Below are 12,849 nucleotides of genomic sequence, written 5' to 3' on the forward strand. Positions count from 1 at the left end.
GGCCCACCAGATTGCCACGAAGGTATTGCAAGTGGGCAAATCATTTGCAAAAAAGTACCACTTTGCCAGAAAAATATATTATAAATGCATTTTATTAATTATTAATAAACCATTTAAAATGTTTCTAAACTCCTTTTGTTGTTGTTTTTTTTCCTGCGTATTAAAGTCTATGACTGAAATAAGCAGATGATACAAACTTGCATATATTGTCGCTGGCTGGGCCACCTTTTATACTGGTTTGCTATTTCAGTGTGATTGGACGCTGGAAGATTACATCCATGGCAAAAACTGGGAGTATAACAATGGACAGCTTTCAAGTAGAATGAAAAGGAAAGAGAGTCAAGAGACAGATGAGTGATCCCCATGAAATTAAAAGGAAAAATTCAGAGAAAGTACAATTAAGATGTTGTGTTAGTGACCGTGGAGTTTCCTACGTGTTTCCTCTGCTTTCAGTTTAGTCCTGAATGCTCCATTGTTGTTATTAAAATAAAAAGTGCTCTGAGAAGGAATTATTTGGCCTCCGTATTGTAATGGGTTGAATGTGGGCCACCAACATTTTTGAGATTTTCAAGTGGGCGATGAGTCGGAAAGGTTGGGAACCACTGGGCTACATCATAAAAAATAAAGTAGCAGGATTCATTTGGGAAATAATCACCTGTCAGTTCAAATACCAGACTCCTCTCCATCTACTACTCTCACAGATGTAATCCTAACTGGGACTGCAATTTCAAGTCTCATCAGATTCAATCACATCAGCAGCCAGCCATAGTACATAAAACACTATTTCTGGAGGTCTGGGATTTTTCTCTCTTTCTCCCTCTGAACATGAGACATACTGTAGCTGCAATGAATTTCTCACGTCCATTTCCAAACATGGTCAGAGCCAGATTGTGTTGAATTTTCAACAGAAGCTTGAATTCCATGAACATTTGCATTGGGCAGTGATTTCTTAGGGGGAACAGAGGTCCAATCAAAAGGAGGCCAGTTCAAAGTCTAGCAGAGGCCTGGTCAGGTCCTTTTAAGTAAGAAAACCACATCCTTACAAGAGGACTTCTTGGGATGTAACTTCAAAAGAGAAACACTGATCGAGACAGAGCAGTAAAGCGAGATGTCTTTTGTCCTGTATTTGTTTTTTACTTTTCTGTCTCAGTGGTGTTGTATCTCATGCTTGAAGTGAGGTTTGCATATTCAGCAGTCAAGGACAGACCAAGAGGAAGTAATAAAGAAGCACTACATAATCTGCAGGGATGTGAGAGTGGCATGAATGTGCAGTGGTTTATTGTTGTGCTGTTCTTCCTCAGTCTCCCTCCAAAGGCTGTTTGTTACTGAGGAGAAGAAATGGGGTCAGAGTGGTGTCAGGTTCCCTCACTCATATTCTCTAATGGCTTGGTAGAGGAGGAGAGGGTATGAAAACAGAGCAGAGAAGAAGGTAAGAGAAGAAGAGGAGGAATGAAAAGTGATGAGGGTATTTCATAACACCATTATTCTGTCAAAGTGGATCTTCTTTAAAAGAAATAAGAAAGAAAACAACTCCATTTGAAGGATGTTAAAATAGCATAAATTCCAGTGATGAAGATGAACTTCCTGTAGAAACCTGAAAAATTAAAGGTAGCTTAGTTGAAAACAAATGGTGAAGAAGCAATGGGTGCTCCTTACCTTGGCACAAATTACACATGAAGCAAGAAGAGAGAGGAGGGAGAGATTAAAACAAAAGTATCACTGATAAATTCCCACTAAAAACACGCGAGATGCACCACTGCAAGAGCGAAGCAAGGATGGGCATGGACTCACATGAAGATTCAGTGGCAATCACACAAGCCAAAAGGTGCCTTCCTTCTGGGAATGGAATAAGCTCTTGAGATGATCGACTCACAAACCTTTTCTATACGTAGCATGTTGAAGGGCAAGACACATTAAAAGATACCATATTCCTACATGAGGGCAGGGGGAGGTCTAGTAGATGGTGATTGTATTTGTGTGTATGAATGTACGATACAGCGTGGCCTCCAGTAAGCCAGTGAGGGAGAGCGAGGCTGACAGGGGGAGGCAGCCCACTATTAATATTTGATCGGAGACTAGTGGAGGCTGAGGGACACAGAGAGGGCTGAGGAGTCCCAGTGGGCCACAGAAACAAGGACGCTGCTACTACTTCTGTCTCCTTAGCTCAATGCTAGACTGTCATGTGAAGCTCTTTGTCGTTTATGCCTGCGGTTCATTTCTGCATATCCAGAACAAACACATTAGGTTGGGTTGTCCTCAGAATCTACTTGCCGTTACACTTCACATGTAGGCTCGTCCACTGGTCCTAATGTTGCTGACGTACACTGTAGATCCTCGAAGAAATGTTTAGAAGCTTACATTTGGATTTAACAGAATTAATATCCTTCAAATAAACAGTATTTCTTTGAAAGACTGCTTCTATATAAAAGCAAACGAGATCAGAGAAGCCAGGATGTAGCACACTAGATATTTCTCTGACCAAACAACAGCTAAAGGCAAGTAAATATTGGATTTGCATTTGTCAAAGGGGCAGAAATAGGGCTCTCCGGGAATAACCATGTTGCTCTATGTCAGCTGCATTTATAAAGAAACAACTGTTTGCTATTGAGGTTAACATTAACAAATAGATGGACGTTACCATTTTTGCAAGTTTGATTTGGAGCCTCTTAAAAAAAAAAAAAGGTTGAAATCGGTTTTAACATCCATCAGCTGTGGTGGTTGCTGCTCACTTCTGACAGTATGTTTAAACAAAGCGTGAGGCAAAGTTTCATTTGTGCAAATTAGATCACTGGCCAGTTTGTGCAGCCTGTGTTGATTGTACCAACTGTACAGATGGTAGCTGTAAGCTCGAGCTGAAACATTTTCAACTTTTGCAGATATTTCTTTGCCTCACTGTCTGACCACACAATAAAACTATAGAATTTAAAATGGACAGTTCATTAAATATCTTGACTATTCACTGTATGTGGCTATTTTGTGGCTAGGGCCTAACAATCAGTAAAGGTTCTGAGCTACATATACAGCACGTGGAATATTTACAGGCTACAGCTCAGCTCACAGTTCAGTCAGTGGGCTACTATGGGATAAATCCTCAATGCATGAAATCCTAAACAGTAAAAAAAAAAAAAAAAAAGGGTTTTGACTTCATGAGAACCAGCCCAGTCTTGCATCTTTCACAGTGTTCACCATGCACCACAATCCCCCAGTGTTGCAGCGCATGCACCAGTCCAGTGCCCCATGCAGCATTCACCGACAGCTCCCGGGCAGTTCCATCCTTAAAGTGGCGGGGGTGGGGGGGTGGGCGGGCTTTCCAGTGTCATTGTCAGACAGAGAAAAGAAGAGAGGGGGAAAGAGGAGTGAGGGGGAAAGTGAGGTATGAAATTATGGTGGAGAGAGGGAAGGTGGGAGTGATGCTGGTGGAGTTGTAGAAAAGTATCAAGTGACCTGAGAGACAACAGTGACAAGAGAGGTAGAGATGACAGAATGGGCGTGAAAGGAAATGAGGTAAAGTGTGTGATGTGACAGAGGTGGGATGGGAGGAAAAGAGTGAGAAGAAAAAAAGAATCAGAGAGACAGGACAGAGGTTTGACTGGGTCGAGGCCATGCTCTGTGGCTGCTTCTAGAGATGACGATGAGAGGATGATTGTGGGTCAGTGGCGATGACGGCGCGGCGATAGGCGCCGCAGCCACCCTTTCAGATCTCCGACAGGAGGTGACAGATGTGCTGACATGGGAGATGACAGCAGTAGCTGGGCTTCCATCCTTAAGTCCTTTCATAAAATGGGTAAATGGAGAAATGCACTAAAAGAGTTGACAGATGTATTTTATTGTGTATATCTAACATGTTGCATAGAGCCTCCTAAATGGAAACGTAGCTAATGCTGCTGCTGATGAGTTAATGGGTGATGTAGTTATCGATGTGGTCAGCAATCATGCTCTGAGCTCCCATGCTGAGCAAGGAGAGAGGGAGGAGGCAGAGAAGAATGAAAGAGGGGAAACAGAAGAGGAGGAAGAGTAAGAAGAAAGAGTCAAATATAGGGACATAGAAGAGGGGAGGGGGGGTGGCATGCCCTGGGTGAGCCACCATGCTACCTTGTTCCACCAGCCCTGCGGTGGTGCCGGCGGCTGCAGCCACTGCTGCTGCGGCCGCAGTGACAGAGGCTGGAGCGGTGGTCTGCCTGCTGCCCACTGTTAAAGAGTCCAATACCCAGTCACACATGAAGAAAGAGAGTTACAAGGCAAGGGAGGAGAGGAAAGAGGGAAAGAGGCGAACGAGGAGAGAGGGTAAAGATGGAGAAAGGGTAGAATGGGATTTAGAAAGGGAGGGACAAGGAGAGAAGGTGAGGGGAGGGGGTGAGTGAGAGACACGGCAGGAGGTCGGTGGGCAGGTCGGGGAAAGAAGAAAGAGAGAAAAGGTGAGAGACAAAAAGTCGGAGACAAACAGGGCTCATTAGTTCAGAGACGTGGGATAAACACACATACACAGACCACTGACAATATTTGGCTATAATCCGCTGCTCTGACAGAAGGGTCACCGGAGACAAAAGTGAGGGAGGAGACACAGATCTAAACTCTCATCTGATGCCCGCATTCGGTCTCTACGTGTACCTGAAAACAGCGCCTTTGTTAGGATGGTGATGGTGACGACGATACAGGTTTTAGTCAGTGTTAGTAAATGTTACATTTGCTGTGCTCACTAACTGAATTGCAAATCTGCAGTGTGCTCCTACATGCTGGTCACTTCACAGAGGATATTTACTGTAGGGATATAATGTATAACTCCACTGTTCCAAACTTTATTTAAACCTGAACTTCATCTCTATGACCTCGTATGGTATGACTATTACAAGACATTACATGAGCATGTGGAGGCAAATAGATCCATCTCTGCACCAGGAAAAGGACATTGATACACTGTATAACAGATGACTCATAATATATGATGAGAATATAGTAACCCACTGTGTAAAGCGCTAATGTTGGCTTTTACGCTGATGTAATGTGCCACGGCTATTTTTTTACTGAAGGTCGGACTCTAATTTGTTCAACTTTTTAGCTGATGACCTCAAACTTTTAAAAGAGTACTGCTTCCTAAGAAGAGGAAAGAGACAGAGTTTGAGAGTGGTGACACAGAAAGGCCACATACCTGTGTCAGTGTGTGTGTGTGTGTGTGTGTGTGTGTGTGTGTGTGGGTGGGTGTGTGGGTGGGGGGGTTAAAGAACAGTTGAGTGGTAGTGTAGTGGATGTTCAGACCATTTCCCATTGGGAAGCTTACAGTGTCAGTGCGGCTGCTGTGAGTCATGTATACTGAAGCACCAGGCTTGCGCACACGCACACACACACACACACACACTAATACATCACTCAGACACACATGTACATGTATATATGCAAAATACACATGTACTGTACATGAAGGTCCATATGTTCAACAACTATGCGGGAACTACTTTGGATTCTTTCGATACCTCATTACTCCCGAAAATAATATTTTTCAAAATTGAATATCAGTCATATCAGACACAACTTGTCTTCATCCAACCTGGATTGCTCTTTAAAGTTCTTGCATACAATAACTGACTTCTTACTGCATGATGAATAGTAAGATTGCCCATTGACAACCACAGCAGTGCTGAAAATGTCTCATTAAATGAAACTGATAAATAATTCTTAATAGGAAAACTGGAATATTTGGATCTTGCTATTTATGCAATAAATGAGGAAGAAGGGGTACCATACCTAACTAAGGAAAGTCAATTGTGAAGGAGTCTCTGAGGCACAGATGTACAACATTTTATATTGTCTATCTTAGAATACCTTCAACAAAGCTTCATCTAGTACAGAGATATACACAGATGCAAAGACACAGACACAAACAAACAAATTCAGTGTTTCCCCAAACAAAATAATCTCTTTTGAATATTTCACATATTCTTTCATTGCTTATTTTTTGTTTTATTGTGTTTTTGTATTTTTATATTTTTTATCTTTAGTAATTTGTCTGCATATGTTTATTGCTTGTTTTGTTATTTGTTATTATTATCTCAGAGTTTGATAAGTGATATATGAATAAAATCAATATAATATAATATAACATGTCCAAACTCATCTCACTGAACTGAATATGCTTTGAAAATGCTTGAAAATGTTGTAGAAAAGGTAATGGTAATGTGCTGTCTTCATGAGGACAGTGCTTTGTATTAAATGGGTCTAAGTCTTATCACCTCGGTTAGAAAAATAAATACTTGAGGGAATTCATGAGGGAAACACTGAAGTTGCACTGAGATGAAATGAAGATGTGATTTTGCTTTGGAAAGCATGCTCTGAAAACTTTAGAATAAAATACATCTCTTGAGTCAAGGGAGACAGCTGGGTCTATTCACTGTTAACAGTGTTTACAAAGTACATGCCACCAGTTTGGATGGATACAACATCAAAAAACAAAAGACTGATTGTCTCTTTTGTGTATTTCCTTCTTTAAAGTGATACTCCTCTAACTTCTGAGTGCCAAAAACTCACCCCCTTTAGGCCTGGATGGTGGCTAAAAGAGGTTTGTAGTGGCAGTGATCAGCTTGGATTCACAGCAGTTACACTAGATAAATCAGGTTTTAGGTGAAGTGTCACTTTTAAGAGCCACAGTGAGTCCTCCAACTTGGTGGCATGTCTCTCAAACTAAACTGACTGTAACAGATTTGTTTATATTCAAATAAACATTTTAGTTCCCTTCAGTATTTAAATATTTGCATATATATATATATATATATATATATATATATATATATATATATATATATATAATTGGCATGCAGACAATGAAGTCTCTCGATTTAGCATTTTTACATAAAATACATATTGACTAAAGTTGGTTCAGAGATATGAATATGAGATTTGCCGTTATGGGGGATACAAGAATTATCTCCTGACAACACTTACCAGAGAAATTCCGAGAAACCAGCATGGTAGTAAGAATGGCCCCCTGAGGAGAAAACAAACAAGTTTTAACCATTTTAACTGTTTTTTAAAGGTCCCATATTGTATAAAGTGAGATTTCCATATCTTTTTTGATCATAAAACATGTCTAGGTTCTATTTTAATACTGTGAAAGTAGCAAGTCCACAGAGAAACACATACAGCCTGTATTCAGAAACTGAGCCTTAAAATGAGCCGTCAGGACTTTTGTAACTTTGTGATCAAAGCAGTCTCCACTCTCAGCCATACCCAAAGCCCCGCCCACCCGGATCCACCATCCAACCTTGTAGGATTTGGTTTCTCCAAGTGAAATCTCCTATACTTTTATTCAATCACTCAGAAAAAGGTCAGCCAATCAGAATAAAACTTAATTTTACTGTTCTCTGCCTCTGACTGATGTACAGCAGAGGTGATTAAAGCTTTTAAATTTGTTGTTTTAAACTCCCAACAAAGACGAGTCTTTCCTTAGAAAAATCCTGACTCATACCAGGTGAAACTTAAACTTCATTAACAGTAAATACAAAGAAAAAAAACACACTGAAACCAACCAACGTTGTTTGACTTACGGGTGATGTCTGAAATGTGCAGTGTGGAGTACCACTAAAGATGTAACCACAAATTAAAATATTCCACAACAGAAATACACTGAAACTTACCTCTGGAAGAAAAAACAATACTAAGCTGCATGTGTAAACAAGTAAGACTACTGTTTACTTCAGCATTAATCTAATATTAAAGCATCAAAAACATGGCCAGAGAGCAAGGCGAGCTTAGGACAAATTGATTTAAAAATATACTGCTTGCAAACTGAGTCAGCAAAATAGCTTGGGGCATAAAACATGTGCAGGGATATAGGCTCAATTCACAGGAAGAAAAGAGAGACACATGAGAAAGAAATGAAGGGAGCAAGGAGAGATGAGTAAAACAGCTAATCTTGACACTTTTTCCTCTGGAGAGATCATTTAAAATAGGCCTATTATAATGGTACTGAGTTGCAAATAGACCATCGTACTTAAGAACCATGGAGGATGATGATATTCTTGATATCTGAAGAGCTAAAATGAGTCTACCATAACCATAGTGCAGCCAATATCTACAGAATGGAGCAGTAGAGCAGCAATGAAATAAACTAATGAATGTGGGTCTAAATTTAGGTGCAGAGACGATTCCCCACAGTCTGACTCCACTGTTACAGCAGCTCCAGTCAGACCCTTTTAGCCCATGTCAAGACAAATATCACATTCAGGTCCCTTTACAGCTTTAGAGGTGTCTGTCTGTGACATTGAATATCGCTCCAGTTGTTTTATCAAAAGGTGCTTTGTACTACTTTTGTCATATGCATGTTCTCTCCTCATGTTCTGTCCATTTTTGCAAGTGATTTTATAAGATTTTTTATTTTTTCAAAAGATTTTCAAAAATAGCTTTAGCACGTACAAGCTGATATGTTTTGTGCGATGTGTGTATTGAGTTGACCGATTCCCTGTCTGCTTTCTGTACGCTTTGATCAGTTCTGAATGTCTAACCTTGCCAGCATCAATTTCTTTCAAAAGGTGAAAAGCCAGAGACAATTGGTTCACGCTGATGGCACGTTGGCTGCATGTTCCAACATTTGCCTGCAGCCACCTGTGTTTCTGCTTCCAGTTTCCCATGTGCTGGTATGTGAGCCATGCCAACACTTGCCAAACACGGCAGGGTAACAGTGGCATGCTCCAGTAGCTAAGCTGTTGTATCCACACAAAATGTCTCCAATAAAATCAGTGTAGGAAGGAAACAGCACACTAATGAACTGATGCACTAATGCGTACGCTATCTCCATTAAATAAACTCCATTAAATAAATTGTATATTTTATACCAGGCCATTTGGCTGGCAATTATACATTGAGTGATTTTAATCTGATTTTACAACATAAAAAACACAAACCTTACAATGTTGTGGTGACCCCAAAACAATGGGAGAGATATTACAGAATCAAGCTGAGGACAGGATTATTTCATCCTGTGTTAGAGCAGAAGAGGAAGATGTGGGAGAGGGTGAGTGTACAAACAGACCTTGAGTTTCCTCCTGGCATTGAATTTCTTCAGGCACTCCACGGTCTCCTGTCTGTGCATCATAGACGCCACTGTGGATCGTTGCTGGGGAAAGAAAAAAGAAAAGGGGAATGTTTAGGAAGAGGAGGGAAAAAAAGGAGGAAATCCAGGTTTTTGTGTTAGCTGTGATCCAGCTACTTGTTTGTTTGTCTCTGTCTCAAGCAGGGGACACTTACGCAGACCCATGGGTGCTTGAGGGCCTCCTGAGCAGTGATCCTCTTGGCTGGGTTGATGGTCAGCATCTGGTTGATCAGGTTTTTGGCCTCTGGGGTGACTGTGTCCCACTCCGGGGAAGGGAACTGGAGGGACAAACAGAACCACATATTTTCACATTCACTGACAGGACATCCAAAGTCTTCACTCGTATCATGTACTACATTTGCATGTCTTTGTTTTTTATCATATATTACAACATGTGAAACTAAAATCATAGTTGCAAGTTGCACTGCCTGTTAACTCCCTGATGGCAACAATGTCTGATGAGTTCAAAGTCCCTTTTGTTTTTTTTAATACCTCTCATATTACTTATTACTGTGAACACAACTCCTATGGGTAGAGAGAGGGAGAGGATAACAAGCTACATAGGTCAAAGGCCAGATGTGAACCCAGGATGTGGCCTGTGCATGTTCTTTTAACATTTTGGCCGCTGTGTCCCTCTGTGGGTGTGTTTTTCTACAATATCACGGGGCCAGTCCAAGCACAGCCCCCAGCAATTTGTTAAGAGATTCTGAACCCATCAGGTCCTGTTGTGTCTGGGTATAAATGTCAAGGTCTTTGCCCTGTGAGCCCACAGTCACTGCCAGAGTCAGCCTGTCTCTCTCTCTATTTGGCAAGGCGTTGAATGTGATCTAAGGTGAGGCTCCCTCTCTTGCACCCCCTGAAAAATGAATGAGGTGACTGAGTTATGTAACTGCTGCCAAGTAGGAACGAGGGCAGTGGGAGGAGAGGGGAGGGCATTACAGCAGGAGGGGAGAAATGAGAGAGGAGAGGAGAGGAGAGGAGAGGAGAGGAGAGGAGAGGAGAGGAGAGAGGAGACTCACATCGTAAGCCCCAGCCTTGATCTGCTGGTACAGCTTGTGCTGGTCCTCGTCCCAGAAAGGAGGGTAACCCACCAGCAGGATATAGAGGATCACCCCTGAGACACACAAAAACACAAAGGGACAGACACACACACACAAAATGCATGATTTGTTAGAAAACATGTTTCAGTATGTTTCTTCTTTTGTGTGTAATTATCTTAGAAATGCCAAACACAAAGTGTGTGTCTCTGTGCATGACTCACCGCAGGCCCAGATGTCCACAGGTTTGCCATATGCCTCCTTCCTCAATACCTCAGGGGACAGGTACCCTGGTGTGCCAGCAAATCCTGCAGTAAAAACACACAGACACTATTGATTGACATCCAAGAGATTGTGTAGCTGCTAGCCCTGGAGGGGCTTGTGTAGAAAGCAAGATAATCTTCAGTAAGCTAAGACCAATTCATCCACACAGTGGACTGAGATCTTAAAGACAGATTTGAGGCTTTAAAGCCAGTTGATTGTGAAGGACTCACAGATCTCTGGCCACAGACACCACCACCAGAGGGTACTGATGTTTGTGTGAGAGAATCAAGGTGAGGTGTGGAAGGTGAGACTGACAGGTTCATCCCATTCATTTTTGGGTTTTTTTTCTTTTCTTATGAACCTCCAGAACGAAAAAACTGCACTAGCCTTGAAACAAGCCGCCAGGACTTCTGCAACTTTGTGATGTCACAACAAAGCAGTCACTGCCCTCGGGCATGCCCCAAGTCCACCACACCTTGACCCACCATCCAACCTTGCAGGATTTTGTTTCTGTTGTTTACCTGAAATCTGCTATATTTTTATTTAATCACTCAGAAAAAGTCAGCCAATCAGAAGAGAGGCTCAGAGCCTTGAGAGCAAAGTCTGAGAGAGGAGATGTAAAACTACACTGAGATGGTTTTTGGTTCTTAAAACCACAAATATATCTTCTGATGGATATCAACACTTCAGATAAAACACTAGAAAAGTTTTAAATATGGGACCTTTAAGAGTGATGATCATTGGGATGGGATGGAGCCAGCAAGCATTAATACTGGTTCACCATTTATCAAACGCAAAAAACATCACCAGTACCATGCAAGCTAGGTAGCACCGGCAATATCAGTTTATAATATGGTGCATACATCTTTACAGCTCCTCTTCCATAACCACAAAGTGGGAGCATGTAGGGAATAATTGAACATAAACTTCAAGTTAGTAACTTTAGGGAGCTGTAATCTTTTTGAGTATAAGTCCTGCTCTCTCAAGTTACCTCATAAGTTTTTTTCTGTCCTCAGGTCCTGATTCCATTTTCTAACATGTTTCTCAAATTACTGCAAAATTGTTGAAGTTGTGTAAGAGTTCAGACCTTTTCTAACTTTATTCTACCACTTCAGTCATTATGAGGCCCTTTATAGTTTTAGGGAAATACTTGAAATCGCACATAGATGTGATTCACTCCTGTGTCTGCTGCACCTACCAAACCAGGCCTGCTGATCGCCCTGCACCTCGATGGCCAGGCCAAAGTCGGCCAGCTTCACTGCGGCGTTCTTACATTTGCTTGCCAGGAGCAGGTTCTCTGGCTACAGAGGGAAAGAGGAGAGAAAGAAGGTTACCAAATATTTTGAAGTGAAGTATGGGGGTACAAAACGTATACACTGTTCTACTGGGGGAAGAGCTGGAGAATAGCTATACGTGCACATTTGCAAGTCTGTGATGGTGTTTACACTGTTTTCGGCACAGACACACACACACAGGTAAACACAGACATAGATTTGACTAAAATAACTTGCACAGACACATAAAAGCTATACAATGAAAGTTAGTCCACATTTCAGCAGAGTGTTGAACCCAGTCATTCTGCAGTGCTTTTTTGTCCTGGCCTCATGTGGAGTGCTCTGGTCTATAGGCGCCATCTCTGTGGCCCAGATAATTCAACCAGCCTCATTATTCTCTGTCAGAGGAGGGCTCTAATAATGGGCTGCTATCCCCACTGGCCCCTGCTCTCTCACTTTCTCTCTCTGCAACTCTCTCAATCTCACTTTATCGTTGCCTCTGTTAAAAGCAACTGGCAATTCTGACAAGTTAAGCACTCTGGTGTGAAATATAAAACGCTGTGACTTTTTTAAAATTCATTTGTGCCAATGGTATTGATGACGTTGGAAAATTACCCAGTTACCAAACAAAGTTACCTACACATTACACAACTATGAGTTAGTATCACTACTCAGGACGTCTGCTCCCAAGACTTCTTGTATAACTGAAAATCCCAACCTGCGTCTTCACCTTCACCTACATAAAATGCAGTTTTAAAATGCCACTTCCTTGTTTGGGGGTTTTTGACAGATGTTAATTTTTAATATCCTTGCACTAAAACCAATGTGCATATCACTAAGGGCTTCTATTAATTGCACAGAGGTCCAGTGAGTGTTGTTGCACACAAGAACTTTTGTCATGTCTTTCAGGGATTAGAGGAAGTCTCTTTAATGTCACTTACACAAGTCTCCCTTCTCCTCCAATTAGCTAGCGTAGCTGTTTCCTGAAATGCACCACTGTGCAAACTTACACCATGGAGAGAATGAGGACATCTTATTTAGGCTGCATTTCTGTCACTGTGTCCCCTGCACTGCAGCAGCGCATCTTTGCATCCTCTGCCGTCCTCCCTCTGCTCTCTCCCCTCAGCTAATTTGTTTAGATGCAACAGAATACTGTATATTTACAGCACAGATACTTAAAAGTGAGCTTTTGTAG

General features: G+C 41.7%; 1 protein-coding gene across 22 annotated transcripts in view; it reads right to left on the bottom strand.

Annotated features, from left to right (window-relative positions):
• Positions 1-12,849, bottom strand: part of camk2b1 (calcium/calmodulin-dependent protein kinase (CaM kinase) II beta 1) — a 77,112-nt gene that overhangs the window by 30,430 nt on the left and 33,833 nt on the right. For 16 of the 22 annotated variants that reach the window (XM_071483764.1, XM_071483752.1, XM_071483760.1 and 13 more), the window contains exons 7-12: positions 11,579-11,681; positions 10,341-10,424; positions 10,099-10,193; positions 9,235-9,357; positions 9,020-9,103; positions 6,934-6,976 (exon numbers count right to left, since the gene is read on the bottom strand). In XM_071483764.1, coding sequence (XP_071339865.1) covers positions 6,934-6,976; positions 9,020-9,103; positions 9,235-9,357; positions 10,099-10,193; positions 10,341-10,424; positions 11,579-11,681 — 532 coding nt within the window. Of the gene's footprint in view, positions 1-4,092; positions 4,189-6,933; positions 6,977-9,019; positions 9,104-9,234; positions 9,358-10,098; positions 10,194-10,340; positions 10,425-11,578; positions 11,682-12,849 lie in introns of all 22 variants that reach the window. The other 6 variants (XM_071483758.1, XM_071483755.1, XM_071483744.1 and 3 more) reach the window with 1 other exon arrangement.

The sequence above is a fragment of the Trachinotus anak genome, unplaced genomic scaffold, assembly GCF_046630095.1.
Source record: "Trachinotus anak isolate AG129_WGS33_773 ecotype Australia unplaced genomic scaffold, CSIRO_AGI_Tana_v1 ptg000008l, whole genome shotgun sequence".
Taxonomy (NCBI): Eukaryota; Metazoa; Chordata; class Actinopteri; order Carangiformes; family Carangidae; genus Trachinotus; species Trachinotus anak.